The sequence below is a fragment of the Heterodontus francisci genome, chromosome 18, assembly GCF_036365525.1.
Source record: "Heterodontus francisci isolate sHetFra1 chromosome 18, sHetFra1.hap1, whole genome shotgun sequence".
NCBI classification, from domain to species: Eukaryota; Metazoa; Chordata; class Chondrichthyes; order Heterodontiformes; family Heterodontidae; genus Heterodontus; species Heterodontus francisci.
This window is the reverse complement of record NC_090388.1, coordinates 11275842-11292187: the sequence shown is the minus strand read 5'-3', so window position 1 is coordinate 11292187 and position 16346 is coordinate 11275842. Positions and strand designations below refer to the sequence as shown.

General features: G+C 44.4%; 1 protein-coding gene across 1 annotated transcript in view; it reads left to right on the top strand.

The window, feature by feature from the left end:
* Positions 1–2979: 2979 nt before the first annotated feature.
* Positions 2980–16346, top strand: part of glipr1a (GLI pathogenesis-related 1a) — a 60074-nt gene continuing 46707 nt past the window's right edge. Inside the window, exon 1 of the mRNA XM_068050045.1 lies at positions 2980–3159. Within this exon, the coding sequence (XP_067906146.1) occupies positions 2980–3159 (180 nt within the window). The remainder of the gene's footprint in view (positions 3160–16346) is intronic.

Genomic DNA, 16346 nt, shown 5'->3' with positions numbered 1-16346 from the left:
GGGCAGAAGCCACGCAAAATAGCAGTATGGCTTGCAGGCCCAGCGGAGGCAGGCTCGACCCCGACTTTTCAGCCACTGAGCAACTTTACATTCAGTACTACAATTTAATAGGAAGAGGAAATACACAAACAGACCATTCAGCCCAATCAGTCCATGTTGGTATTTAGCTTCTATGTGAGCCAATCGATATAATCACATTTAACTACTGTTACTAAATCCATTCCACCTCTTTTCCTTAATAGGAACTGCAGTAGTTCATACAGTTCCTTGAGCCAGTTCCACCACTTAATAAGATCAAGGGTTCTCAACCGTTTTGCTTCTGAGTCCATCCTCTCATGTTATAAAAATTCAAAGACCCCAATAGCACAAGTATTTTTTATGTATAAAAATTATACAATTAAACATATTTTTATTCTGCATACTTAATGTGAACCAAAAGGTCAAAAAAGGGAAAAAAAATTGCAGCTTCTGGTTTATGGTCTTCCTGCTTAATAGTTAACTAAGTCTGAAAGGGGAAATAGTTAACTATTAAGCAGGGAAACCCTAAACCAGAAGCTGCAATTTTTTTAGTAAACTGGGAAATCATTAACAGAAAGTGGAAAAATGCCTGCAGAGAAAAAGTCCGAAATGGGAAAAGAGTGGGGAAATGATAAACCAAAACATGCAGAAATGAGTAAAAGGGGTGGGAAGATGGGATGGTTAACCAAAGGACGAAAATAATTTTTGGAGACAAAGGTCTGAAGTGGAAAATGGTTAACCAATTGCCGTCCTGAAAAAATAAACAGGAGTGTGGAATTACTTTGGTTAACTTTTTGCTTTTCCCAATTTGTGCAGCTGCTCTGAAGTTCCAAGTCCAATTTCCTACAGGAGTGGCATATAGGAAAGCACTGGCGCTGCCATGTGTTATTTGGTTGCACAGGCCTGATCGAGCCATGGAAGAGGGTGAAACATCCAAACCCATAGTTTTCGAGTAATAATTTTAGGTCAGAACATCGGATCTCCTTGGGGTCAACAGCAGGTGAAAGGGCTTGCTGAGCTGGGGAGGGCAGTAACAAACCTGTATCGCTGCACCTTTGCCACAAGGAGTGACAGCAGTAAAGCAGAAGGCTGCTTTTGGACAGATGAATCTGCCAGCCCGCAATCGGCTATTTTGGGTGCACCATTTGGGCCAGGCAGGGTGAAAGGGTCCCAACGATACCAGAACTAACCCGGTTGGCCACCTGAAAGCTGGGTGGCCATCAGTGTTCCCTCTAAGCTGCACAACCATGTGGGGACCCAAAAATCCCAGTGCAGACCAAGCTGAAGTCGGCCAATTTAAGGTATTGCGCATGTGCACTGAGCAAAAACATTTAAAGGAACCATGCTCCAAAAAAAATTAGAGGTTACGCTGGTGGCGATCCCTGAAACCTATCGACCCCACCCTGTTAAAACTGCAGAGATCAGGGCTGCCATCTGTGGGTGAACCAGTCACCTTGCCTTGGTGATTGATCACCAGTTTCTGGGACAATACAAACAGCTGGAAATATTCAGCAAGTCTGACAGCATCTGTGTGGAGAGAAACAGTTAACATTTCAGGTCTGTGACCTTTCATCAGACACTTCCGGGACGCTCTGGTTGGATGCAGTTTGCTCCAGAGTTCTGAGCCTGATATAGCAGACCCGAACCCCTTGTTGAGAACGCTTGAATTAGATCATGGTATTTTAAGTTATTTATCTATCTTGGTTCCATATCTGTTAACACCATTGCCTAACAAAAATTCATCAATCTCAGTTTTGAAATTTTCCTGGATAATGTCACAATGACTATTGGCCATCTCCACCTAATACCCATGATTCTGGGTTGGTGGTTATTAGGGACCACTAGTTAGGTTTGGGCTGTTACAGTTTGGGGGTGGGGGGGAGGGGCAAAAACTGCTACTGACACCACAGTACTCATTGGCACATCCATTGAACAATGCTCTTCCTTCAAGCATGTGATTCTCCCATTTAAATTTCTTCTCTCGGAGTCATGAATCTTTGGAAATCTCTACCCCAGAGATCTATGGAGGCTGAGGCATTGAATATATTCCAGGTTGAAATAGACAGATTCTTGAACTACAAGGGAGTCAAGGGTTATGGGGTAATAAAAACAGGAAATGCTGGAAATACTGAGCAGGTCTGGCAGCATCTGTGGAGAGAGAAGCAGAGTGTTATGGGGAACAGGTAGGAAAGTGGAGCTGAGGCCAAGATCAAATCAGTCATGATCGTATTGAATGGCAGAGCAAGTTGAGGGGCCATATAGCCTACTCCTGATCCTATTTCTTATGTTCTCCCCAGTCCAGTCACTCTCGACTCTTCTGATTGGACAAGGGTTATCCCCAATGTCATTAATCAAAATGCAACAAATCTAACTCTCCACCACCACCATACTGGAAGAGGCACAATCAATAAGACACCCAAATCATAAATAAAACAAAGGAAACATTAAATCCAAATATTATTTGCACTAATCGTTTGCAAAATCATGAGCGGTCTGGACAGAGTAGCTAGAAAGAAATTATTCCCATTGGTGGAAGGATCCAGGACCAGAGGACACCAATTTAAGGCAATTTGAAAATTAAGCAACGGCGACGTGAGTAAAAGCTTCTTTCGGCAGCAAGTGGTTGGGTTCTGGAATGCACTGCCAGAGAGTGTGGTGGAGGCAGATTCAATGGAGGCCTTCAAAAGAATTGGACAATTATCTGAAGAGAAAAAAAACTTGCAGGGCTAGGGGTAAAGGGGGGGGGGAGTGGTGTGTGGGACTGGGTGAGTTGCTCTTGCAGAGGGCTGGCATTGGACACGACGGGCCAAATGGTCTTCCGCGCTGTAACCATTTGGCTGCGCCCAGTGGGGGTGGGGCTTGCTCTGGGCAACGTTCTATCGGGGAGGGTTGTTGCGCCCCTGGTGGCCGGCGTTCGTTCTGCAGATAGCGCTCACTCGGTTTCCCCGCCCCCAGCCTGCCATGGCAATCGCCGCGATCCCATGGCTTTTCCTCGCCCTTTGGCAGATGCTCTCTCTGTGTGTGCCTTCCGCTACGACGTTCATCGCCATCAACGACCCCCAGTTCATCCAGAACTGCGTCGAGCAGCACAATCAATTTCGGACGGCTGTCATCCCGCCGGCCAGAGAAATGTTTGCGATGGTAATGTTACGTGACGACCGCCACCAATTTGTTTTTTTTTACGGCCTGGTAAAATATCTCCCGAAACAATGCTGCGGGGCGGGGAGAAAGGCTCGGAATCCGGTGCGTCAGGAGGCGGGAAAAAGGTTCAGCCAGGCGGTCGAGGTGTGAGGAAAGCGGCGGTTTCTTACCGTGAGGAGAGTGAGAGGATGGGCGGTTTCTGACCGGGGGAGGTTGGAGAGGATGAAGGGTTTTGTTAGCGGCTTTGACGGTGACGAAGTGGAGGTTTGTTCCCGCGCTGAGGGAAGCTTCTGGAACCAGCGTGCGCCGCGACCGTTAAACGGGCGGGTGTTTTTTCTTGCCCGCCCGCGCGCGGCGGCTAGCGGCCCTTTTAATAAAACTTTCATCGGCTTACAAAATGATTATTAAAGTTTTCTTTGCTTTAAAACAAACGCCAATTAATGCCATCCCCAGGTGGTTGTACTCGCGCGCGTCTCTGAGGCGGGAAGGTCCTGGGTTCAAATCCCACTCGAGAGACTTAGAACCCATCAACAGAGAAAGGCTAAGAGAACATTTAATGGAGGTGTTTAACATCATGATAGAGTGAATCAAGTGAATTGTGGCTGAAGGGTGTAGAGCCGGAAGGCACATGCGGTTTGCAAAAGATTTGGAGGCGACGTGAAAAACCATTTTACACTACGAGTGATTAGGATTTGGAATGCACTGCCCGATAGAGTGGTGGAAGCAGATTAATTATTAGTTTTTGAAAGGGAATTTGAAGGATAGACAATTGCAGGCATGAAGGGAAAGAGTGAGGAAGTGGGAGTAACTGGTTTCCTGTTTGAAAGAGCTGCCACAAGATTTGAAGAGCCAAATGGCTTCCTTCTGTGTTGTACTATTCTACCTTGATCTAGGCTGACACTCTGTGCAGTAGGGCGGGAGTGCTATACTGTCGGAGGGTGCCATCTCTTGAAAGAGACATTAAACCAAGGTCTCATCACAGCCATTGAGGTGGTACTTGAATGGATGTAGGAAAAGCACAGCAGCCAATTTGCCTTTAAGTATTAATTCAAAAAAACGACATTCATTGATTCTGCAGTGTTTTTCATATTGGACTCTTTCGTTAGCTATAGAAGAAAACAGAAATAGTATTTATATAGTGCCTTTGATGACCTTGGAATGTTCTGAAGCACTTTACAACCAGTGAAATACTTCTCCAAGTGTGATCACTGTTATAATATCGGAAATGCAGCAGCCAATCTATGCAGCAAGGTCCCACAAACAGTAATGAGATAAATGACCAGATAATCTCTTTTTGGTGCAGTTGGTTGATGGATAAATATTGGCCAGGTCACCTGGGTGCCTTTCAAATAGTAATGTGAGATCTTTTACATTCACCTGAGAGGGCAGACGGGAGCTCAGTTTGACTCATCTCAAAGATGGCACCTCCAACAGTGAAACACTCCTTTGATACCGCACTGGAGTGCCAGCCTGGATTTTGTATTCAAGTTACTGGAGAGGGGCTCAGGTGAGAGTGCTACCCACTGAGCTCATTTTTGGCTCAACCCCAGCTGTGTGAGGAGGATGAAATCATTTGAAGAATGAAGACGACTGCATGATAGATAATTGCTTTGCTTTGAGTGTTCCTTTTAATGTGAACTGTTATGATTCCATTGATGTAGCCTTTGGGATTGAAATGTATTAAGTGGAGTGTGGTATTTACTATTCTGCACAGTATTCAAGTGACCTGCTTTTGTCCAAATATTGAAAAATGGAGTGAAACAGGGCTGTGTCCTAGCCCCCACTCTGTTTGGTATCTTCTTCTCCAAGCTCCTGACCTGCAGATATGGAAAAAATCTACTTGCACACTAGGTCAGACTACAAGCTCTACAAACTGTCAAGCCTGAAAGCAAAGACAAATACGCGTGGTATCTGATCAGAGAGCTTCTCTACGCTGATGATGCTGCGCGAGTCGCCCAAACGGACACTCAGTTACAAAGACTCATGGACTGTCTCTCATATGCCTGTAACTTGTTCTCTCTGACTTAACTGTCAAGAAAACCGTGGTCATGGGACAAGGTGTTGTATCACCACCCCTGATCACGCTAAATAATATCCCACTGGAAGTGGTTAATGTAGGATTAGTATAAATGGGTGGTTGTTGGTCAGCACAGACTTGGTGGGCTGAAGGGCCTGTGTCAGTGCTGTATCACTAAATAAATAAAAATAAACAAACCTGAACTGGTGAGTCTAGCTAACCATTTTAAAGTTCCCCTGTACCAGAAGAAGAAAACCTGGAATCAGAAACTGAAAGGAGAGCCCTAGTTAAAATTCAGTTGAAAAGAGAGGAGATGCAGTTTCAGAAGGAAAGAGGTGAAGCAGTTTGAGTTAGAAAGGCTACGAGAGCAAAATACAAATTCCACCAGCTACTCAAACCTTATCCTCAATTCAGAGCAAAACTCTGATGTACGGAGATACTAACGGTTAATGGCAAAATTTAATGAGGATAAGGTTGAGTCATATTTTATCTCATTTGAAAAAATAGCTACCAGGCTAAAATGGCCGAAAGAATTCTGGACTCTCCTTTTACAAGGCGAATTTGTGGATAGGACTAGTGAAGCTTTTTCTCTGTTATCAGAAGAGAGTTCCTCTATGAACAAACTAAAACGGCAATTCTAAATGCCTATGAGCTGGTACCTGAAGCATATAGGCAGAAATTCAAACACTCCAGGAAAAGAGCCAGACTTACATTGAATTAAATATATGGCTTTTGATCGCTGAATACAATCTGTCAAGTTAGAACCCTTATTTGTAAATTTGAGAGAAATGATGTTGCTGGAAGAATTTAAAAGTAGTATCCCAGTTAGTATAAGGACCCACACTGAAGAACAAAGAGTTACAAGAGTAAGAAAAGCAGCAAAAATGGCCGACTGTTATAACTTAGTACATAAACCCCTAACTCAATAAATTTGGGTCCAGTAACTTTGACAGGCTAGGGAGAGAGCAGGGATGCAGAGGAAGCAGAAAAGAAAAAAAAAAGAAATGAGCTCGAGAGAAAAGGAGAGTAGATAAGGAAAACCAGATCGGTCTCCAACTTTTAAAAGATGGAATCCAGGTGATAAACCAGTAGGGGCACGCCTGGCGTGTTTCCAGTATGGGAAATCTGGGCATGTCCAGGCAAATTGTTGGTATTCCAGAAAAAAATCAACAGGAGGCGCTGCAGTCAAACCAGTGTGGCTATGAAAGTGGCAAGACTGTTCTAATGTAACCCAAGAATAGAACATCTTACCAAACCTATTACAGAAAGGAAAGATGATTCCTTTTGTATCCCAGGCACCAGATAAAGAGAGAACCATCCTTAGGGATACGAGTGGTTTTCAAACCCTACTGGCAGCCAGATTTACAGAAATGCCACCCAAAAGCAGAACAAATACCACAGTATTGGTAAAAGGGCTTACTGGCAAATGCTTAAAGTTCCCTTAGTTAAAGCTTACCTGCAGAGTAAGTTGGTTAGTGGTGTAGTGATGGTCGGGATCATTCAGAGCTTACTAATGCAGGGAGTTGACCTGTTGCTGGGCAATTACTTGGCAGGAAGCACTGCATTGTACCCAAATGGTCCAAAGCTGTCAGAGATTGGAGAAACTGAGGGGAACAAACAAAACTGCACAGCTGCAGAGGGCTGAGGAAGTCCCAAAAATGCCAGAGGAGGCGATAGAGCCAGTAAAGATTAAAGAGGCTAAAGCAAAGCCAGTAGGATTTAAAAAGGCCACAATAGAGCCAGAAGAATTTAAAGGAGCCGAGATAAAAGCAGCAAAGCTTGAAGGAAAAAGCCCCAGAGATATGGTTAGCTGAAACTGTTCTTTTCAGAAGAAGGGTCACTGACCCGAAATGTTAACTCTGCTTCTCTTTCCACAGATGCTACCAGACCTGCTGAGTGGTTCCAGCATTTCCTGTTTTTACTTTATGTATTTATATTTGGACAAGGAAAGTTCCCAAACAGCTAAGCTGAAAGTGAGGGAGTTGCCTCACCTAGTTGAAGTGCCACGGGGACTGCAGCAGAAGCTGGACAACCACCTGCGAGTATTAGTGTCCCAGAGGACATGGGGCAGATTAGGGAAAAACCTATCCCTGAAGTAAAAGGAAGAGGGAAGGTAAAATGTTCTAAGGTAAACAGCACTTGTGTAAATCACAAGAAAACTAAAGTGAGGTCAGTTTGGATCTGTCCCCTGAAGAATCAAACGATCATATTCCAAATCCAAAGCTAATCAAATCCAATAATTTAGATTCAGATCTCAGCAAAAGCAAGGGGCAGGAGGAAATCCCAGACACCTCAACGGGGCTGAAAAACAATTTATCACCTACTATCCCACTAGAGATAAGAATTATCAATGTGCTAGAACCTGAATTGTTAAAGCCATGTGTTGTGGGACCAGCAGTTAAGGGGTTAAAGCTTGTAGACAGGGGGCTTGCCATCATCCAAGGACACTGCAGTAACAGAAATTTGCATTACAAACTTCACCAACAATCACACACTTATTGAGATTAATGTCCCCTAAGTACTGCACACTGATGCTAGAGAAACTCCAACCCCATTTGACACCATGTAACCAAAAGAAATGGAATTTTTTAATGGTACTTCATCCAAAGAGAAGATGATGAAGGGATGTGGGCATCACTGGCTAGGCCAGCATTTATTGTCCACCCCAAATTGCACTTGAACTGAGTGACTTGCAAGGCCATTTCAGAGGGTGTTTTTTTTAAAGAGTCAACCACTTTGCTGTGGGCCTGGAATCACATGTAGGCCAGACCAGGTAAGGATGGCAGATTTCCTTCCCTAAAGGGCATTAGTGAACCAGATGGGTTTATACAACAATCGACAATGGTTTCATGGTCACCATTAGAGTAGGTTTTAATTCCAGATCTATTAATGGAATTCAAATTTCTCTCTCTGCCCTGTTGGGAGTTGAACCCATGTCCCCAGAACATTAGCCTGGGCTCTGGATTACTAGTCTAGTGATGTTACCACTACACCACCGCCTCCACCAAACTTGTACAAGAAATGGCTGTTATAAGCAATGCCAGCTGTAGCAGTTGTAAGATTGAGGTGTGAATGAATGTAGTGGTGTGACCCTGTATCTTCATTCTAAAAAAAAACACAATCCAAGGAATTTCATTTTTACCCCTTTTGGGGGAGGTGTCAGGCTTATGGGAAGTGCGACGATGAAAAAATACAGACTCAAACTAAAGAGTTATAAAAAATTGATTTTACCTTTTTTAAAAATGGACATTGCTGCAAAAGATGTATTCAACATGTGTATTCAAACATTGCCACGCTGTTCAGAACAAAGGATGCCTAACCAGGTTGAAGAGTGCCAATTACCCCCATCCTGAAACATTCCTGAATTGAATGGGTTCTACTGAAACAAAGAAGGTATGATGTGAAAACACCATAACCGGATTATTCTCATCCTGGGCCATTGTGTGATCACCATGAGGGAGAGACCAAAGTGTCCCCTACGAAAAGCTGATGTGACAAATTTTTACCTGAAAAAGGCACCCTTGGAAGAGAGAGAGACCCAAAAAGAAGCATCACCAAAAAGCTTGTCCAGCTAAGAAAATCCAGCAATCCAGGCACCCTGCTATAAATTCTACATTTTCAACTCATGGAGCAGTAAATTGGAAGTGATCTTCCATCTTCAAATTGAACTTTTAACCAAGAGAGAAATCTACAAACACCTCAGGCCTGCAACTAATGAGACCTTGACTTCCGAGAGAATTCAACAGGATTACCTTGAACCCTGAAACTGTACCTCACTTGAAAACCACTTGTCTCTTTTCCTCTCTGTCTCGTGTGTGTGTGGACGCGCGTGCATGCGGGCACGAGTGAGTGGATGTAGTTGCAATAAATTTCGGGATGATGCATATTGCTCAATTAATAATTAATCTGTTTTAACCCTACAAGAAAACCTGTTGCTGTCTGTTTATTTGACAAATAAAACACAAAGAGGTTAAACTTAACAACAACAAAAAACACTTGCTGTGGTCAGGTGGGAGTTGAACATATGAATTAGGAGCAAAGGTAGGCTATTTGGCTCCTCGAGCTTGCTCTGCCATTCAATAAGATCATGGCTAATCTGTTTGTGTCTCAAATTCCACACTCCCATGTACCCTTGATAACCTTTGATTCCCTTGCCTAACAAGAATCTTATCTATCTCTGCCTTAAAAATATTCAGTGACCCCACCTCCACCACCTTCTGAGGCAGAGTGTTCCAAAGTCACACAACCCCCAGAGAGAAAAAATTTCTCCTCATCTCTGTCCTAAAAGGATGACCCCTAATTTTAAAACCGTGCCCCCTAGTTCTGGACTCCTCGACAAGAGGAAACATCCTTTCCACATACACCTTGTCTAAACCATTCAGGATCTTATATACTTCAATCAAGTCTCCCCTCACTCTTCTAAACTCCAGTGAAAATAAGCCCACTGTCCAACTTTTTCTCAGAAGACAACCCGCTCATTCCAGGTATCAATCTAATAAACCGCCTCCAACGTATTTACATCCTTCCTTAAATATGGAGACCAAAACTGCACACAGTATTCGAGATTTGGTCTCACCAATGCCCTGTATAACTGAAGCATAACATCCTTACTTTTATTTTCAATTCCTCTCGTAATAAAGGATAGCATTCCATTAGCCGCCTTTATGACTTATTGTACCTGCATATTAACCTTTTGTGACTCATGCACTCAAACACCTAACTCCCTCTGCACCTCGGAATTCTGCAGTCGTTCTCCGTTTAAGTAATACTCAGCTTTTTTATTCTTCCTGCCAAAGTGAAAAACTTCACATTTTCCCACATTGATACTGCATCTGCCAGATTTTTGCCCACTCACTCAACCTATCTGTATTGGTCTGCAACCTCCTTATGTCCTCTTCATAACATACCTTCCTACCTATCTTTGTGTCATCTGCAAATTTAGCTACCATGCCATTGCTCCCCTTACCTAAGTCATTGATGAAGTTCAATGCAGAGAAATGTGAACTGATTCGTTTTGGTAGGAAGAACATGGAGAGACAGTTTAGAATAAAGGGCACAATTCCAAATGGAGTGCAGGAGCAGAGGGACCGAGGTGTATGTGTGCATAAGTCATTGAAGATGTGAAGATGGCAGGACAGGTTGAGAGAGTGGTTAATAAAGCATACAGTATCCTGGGCTTTATTAATAGGGGCATAGAGTACAAGAGCAAGGAAGTTATGTTGAGCTTGTATAAGACACTAGTTGGGCCTCAGCTGGAGTATTGCAGTCCAGCCACATCCAGTTGTGAATGGTGGTGGACAATTAAACAACTAACTGGAAGAGGTGGCTCCACAAATATCCCCATCCTCAATGATGGGGGAGCCCAGCACATCAGTGCGAAAGATAAGGCAGAAGCATTTGCAACAATCTTCAGCCAGAAGTGCCAATTTGATGATCCATCTCGGCCTCCCCCTGAAGTCCCCAGCATCACAGATGCCAGACTTCTGCCAATTCGATTCACTCTGTGTGATATCAAGAAACGACTAAAGGCACTGGATACTGCAAAGGGTATGGACCGTGACAATATTCCGGCAATAGTACTGAAGACCTGTGCTCCAGAACTTGCTGCGCCCCTAGCCAAGCTGTTCCAGTACAGCTACAGCACTGGCATCTACCCTGCAATCTGGAAAATTGCCCAAGTATGTCCTGTACACAAAAAAAAAAACCACAGGTCCAACCCGGCCAATTACCGCCCCATCAGTCTGCTGTTAATCATCAGTAAAGTGAAGGAAGGTGTCATCAACAGTGCCATCACGCAGCACTTGCTTAGCAATAACCTGCTCAGTGACGTTCAGTTTGGATTCCACCAGGGCCACTCAGCTTCTGACCTCGTTACAGCCTTGGTTCAAACATGGACAAAAGAGGTGAGAGTGACTGCCCTTGACATCAAGTCAGCATTTGACCGAGTATGGCATCAAGGAGCCCCAGAAAAACTGAAGTCAATGGGAATTGGGGAAAACTCTCCGCTGGTTGGAGTCATACCTAACCCAAAGGAAGATGATTGTGGTTGTTAGAGGTCAATCATCTGAGCTCCAGGACATCACTGCAGGAGTTCCTCAGGGTAGTGTCCTCGGCCCAACCATCTTCAGCTGCTTTTTCATCAATGACCTTCCTTCAATCATTAGATCAGAAGTGGGGATGTTCGCTGATGATTGCACAATGTTCAGCACCATTCGCGACTCCTCAGATACTGAAGCAGTCCATGTAGAAATGCAGCAGGACCTGGACAATATCCAGGCTTGGGCTGATAAGTGGCAAGTAACATTCGCACCACACAAGTGCCAGGCAATGACCATCTCCAACAAGAGAGAATCTACCCATCTCCCCTTGACATTCAATGGCATTACCATCGCTGAATCCCCACTATCAACATCCTAGGAGCTACCATTGACCAGAAACTGAACTGGAGTAGCCATATTAGTACCGTGGCTACAAGAGCAGATCAGAGGCTAGGAATCCTGTGGCAAGTAACTCACCTCCTGACTCCCCAAAGCATGTCCACCATCTACAAGGCACAAGTCAGAAGTGTGATGGAATACTCTCCACTTGCCTGAATGGGTGCAGCTCCAACAACACTCAAGAAGCTCAACACCATCCAGGACAAAGCAGCCTGCTTGATTGGCACCCAATCTACAAACATTCACTCCCTCCACCACCAATGCACAGTGGCAGCAGTGTGTACCATCTACAAGATGCACTGCAGCAACGCACCAAGGCTCCTTCGACAGCACCTTCCAAACCCGCGACCTCGACCAACTAGAGGGACAAGGGCAGAAAATGCATGGGAACACCACCACCTGCAAGTTCCACTCCAAGTCACACACCATCCTGATTTGGAACTATATTGCCATTCCTTCACTGTCGCTGGGTCAAAATCCTGGAACTCCCTTCCTAACAGCACTATGGGTGTACCTACCTCACGGACTGCAGTGGTTCAAGAAGGCAACTCACCACCACTTTCGCAAGGGCAATTAGGGATGGGCAATAAATGCTGGCCTAGACAGCGACACCCACATCCCATGAATGAATAAAACATTTCTGGGAGCCGCACTTGAGGAAGGACGTGAGGGCATTGGAGCGAGTAGAGAAAAGATTCACGAGAATGGTTCCAGGCATGAGGAACCTCAGCTATGAAGATAGATTGGAGAAGTTAGGACTGTTTTCCTTGGAGAGAAGAAGACTGAGAGGTGATTTGTCAGAGGTATTCAAAATCATGGGGATTCTGGACAGAGTAGATTGGGGGTGGGGGGGGGGAAACTGTTCCCACTGGTGAATGGATCGAGAACGAGTGGGCACAGATTTAAAGTATTTGGTAAGAGAAGCAAAAGTGACGTGAGGAAAAACGTTTTCACACAAGTGGTTAAGGTCTGGAATGCGCTGCCTGAGAATGTGGTGAAGGCAGGTTCAATTGAAGCATTCAAAAGGGAATTAGACAGTTATATGAAAAGGAAGAATGTGCAGGGTTATGGGGAGAAGGCAGGGGAATGGAACTGAGGGAGTTGCTCTTTTGGAGAGCTGATGCAGACATGATGTGCCGAATGGTGGCCTCCTGCATTGTAACAATTCTGTTACTCTGGGTGTGCTTGTACCCCAGCATGCGTCCGTTGATAGTTTCTTCCTTGAAGAGTTCAAGGAGGCCTAAATGCAAGAGCATAAAGCTTTCATGGCAAATTCCTGCATATCGGATGTTGACAGACTGGGCACCACAAACCACACATTCATGGAGTGGAATCCCTCTATTGTTTATATGGCTGAAAGGGTGCTCTGTGGACATCTTCATTGTAATTTGGGTGCCATTGATGGCACCCTGAATCTTGAGGAAGCCTGCAACCCTATAGAACTGTATGACCCTTTCTCAGTGCTGCCTTTCTGTTATGCCAAAACTTATGACATGGTCTGCGGTTTTGTAAAAGGCGTCAGTGATCTGGCATATGCATGCCTCTGCCTTAAGCTCTCTGCCTTAATGTTACACAAATTCCCCAAGGTTGCCAGAAAGGAAGAAAAATATAATGCTAGAAACACTCAGCAGATCACGCATCTGTAGAGGCTGGAAAAAAGGTTACATTAACCTTTCAGGTCCATGTCATACGAATTTATGTGAATTAGGAGCAGGAGTGGACCTTTTGGCCCCTTTGAGCCTACTCCTCCATTTAATAAGATCATGGCTGACCTGATTGTAGACTCAACTCCACTTTCCTACTAACCCCCAATACCCTTTGACTCTTGTTAGTCAAGAATTTTTCTATCTCTGCCTTAAAAATATACAATGACCCTGCCTCCACTGTTATCTTCTCCACACCTCCGTCTTAAATGGGCGACCCCTTATTTTTTAAACTGTGTCCCCTTGTTCTAGTCTCTCCCACAAGGGGAAACACCTTTTCAGCATCCACCCTGTCAAGTTCCCTGTCAAAGCCTCAAAAGTTAACCTAACCTTTTGCCTTTCTCTACAGTTGCTGCTGACCTGTGGAATGTTTCCAGCATTTGCTGTCTTTATTTCAGATTTCCAGAATCTGCAGTATTTTGGATTTTGCTACCGGAAAGCAGCCCGTGTCTCAAACTTTGAAGGCTGTGTTGACCTCATAGCTAGTGAGAGAGAGTAGTGCGATAAATGCGCCTTAAACTCTTCATGCAGCATGTCACAGAGATGCGCTGTTGCAGCTTTTGAGAAGTCTTCTGATGCAGAGCCCCTCAGGGAGTTTGCAGAGGAGCTTTATTATAATGGTGCCAGGAATGATAAGCTTCAGTTATGTTGAGAAATTAGAGAAACTGGAATTGTTCTTGTTAGAGCAGAGCTGGTAAATTCAAATAGCTGTGTTTAAAATTATGAAGGGCTTTGATTGGGTAAATGGGGAGAAACTGCTTCTAATGGCGGGAATGTCAGTAACTGGAGGACACAGATTTAAGATAATTAATTGTTAAATGAACCAGAGGCAAGATGAGAAATTATTTTCATACAGCAAGTTGTTGTGATTTGTAATGAACTGCCTGAAAGTGTGGTGGAAGCAGATTCAGTAATAACTTTCTGAAGGAAATTGGATACATACTTGAAAAGGAACACAATTGCAGAGCGATAGTGAAAGAGCAGGGGAGAAAGATTAATATAGCTTTTTAAGGAAGCAGGCACACGCACGGTGGACTGAGTGGTCTCCTTCTATGCTGTATGTTTCTTAAAAAGAAAGGTATTGTGCCATTCCAGCCTGGGCAATGCACCAAAAACATCCAGATAATTCCCCACCTCCCCCCTCAGTTTTTCTCGATGCCTTACTATTCTGTCTTTCAGAATGCGTTCTATTATTTAACCAACTACGTATGTCAAGCTTACATATTTGTAGTTCCTGGGATAGCCTTCAGTTTCTTTTTATAAACTGGCACCAAATGTATGCATCTTAGAGTTTGCTCAGTCTAGTAAGTGTGATGTAGTGTATTTGGTTTTCAGTTTCTTTATAGATGTACTGGTGTAAAAGTACTATTCCAAATGTTTAGTTCCCACTCTGTGCTGAGATAGCTGATCACTAATTGTAACTGGAGCAATTGGCCTCAACAACCCTAGGCTATTGAAAGAAAACAAATAAGCCAAAATTCCCTGCTTGTTATTCAGTAGCCCTCGGGATTGTGAGGGTTGGGAAGCCATGCACAGGAAGCCATGCACAGGATGCCTGAGTAAGAGGAATGAAGAATTTTCGGAGAAGTGTAGGGGCTGGAGGAGGTTCTAGAAACAAGGACAGGCGAGGCTACGATGGAATTTCAAAATTAGTATGAAAATTTTAAATTGGAGTTGTTAGGGAAAATGGAACCAAAACAGGCCAACGATTACAGGGGTGATAGGAGAACAGGACTAGGCTGGTAGAGGATAAGGGCAGCAGAAGTTTGGATTAGCTGAAGTATATGGAGGGTGGGTAGAAGTAAGGAGAGCATTGGAGAAGTCGAATCTGGAGGTTACAAAAGGATTCCAGCAGCACATAAGCTGAGGTGGACCAGATGTGGGCAGTGTTCCAAAGCTGGATCTTGTCATTATGATGGAAAAGTTATGGGGACAGAAGCTCTGCTCAGGGTCAAATAGGGTGAAGAGGCTGCAAAGAATCTAGTTCAGCCTGAGACGTTGGCTGGGCAAGAGGATGAAATTGGTTGCAAGGGTATGGAGACAATGGCTTCTGTCTTACCAATATTTAACTGGAGGAAATTGTGCCTTATCCAGGAATGGATGTTCAGGTAGTCTGTAGAACAGTGGGCCAAGGATAGATCTTTGGGAGCCTCCAAAGTTAATGATGCGCAGACCTTTGTGGAGATGCTCTGGTTACAATTAAATAGGCAAGAATTGGAATCAAGTGAGGGCAGTCTCGCTGTACTGGACAATAGAGGAGAGATATTGGAACATAACATAAGAAATAGGAGCTGGAGTAGACCATTTGGCCCCTCAAGCCTGTTCTGCTATTCAATATGATCATGGCTGATCTACCTCAGCTACACCTTCCTGCACTATCCCCGTATCCCTTGATTCCCTTAGTATCCAAAAAATCTGTCAATCTCTAACTGAAATATACTCAACAACTAAGCATCCACAGCTCTTGTGTGGTGGAAAATTCCAAACGTTCACAACCCTCTGAGTGAAGAAATTTCTCCTCATCTCAGTCCTAAATGGCTGACCCTATATTCTGAGACTGTGATCCCAGTTCTAGACTTCCCATCCAGGAGAAACATCCAGCAATCTACCCTATTAATCCCCTTCAGAATTTTATATGTTTCAATGGGATCACCTCTCATGCTTGTGACCGTTCCCTCTGCAGCCAGTACCCTGATTTTTCCCCACAGGATCCTGACGTCAACAACATTTATTCCTCCCTTTAGGCCCCTCATGGCCATCTGTTTACTGTCATGCACACATCAACCCATCACTTCCTGCAACGGCCCACAGCCAGTTTCAGCATCAGTAACAACCATTACACAGCCTGAACGCTGCCTTCCTCCAGCGTCTGCTCTTCCATCCACCCAAGACCCCACCCTGTCCTGCCCAAGTACCCTTCCCTGTGCCTCCATGCACCCCTCCCTCCACACATGCCTTCCCTGCCATCGCCTGAGAAGAATTGCTCTTGCTGGTGCTGAGCCTGGAGCCAAACATCCATCCCAGTATTGG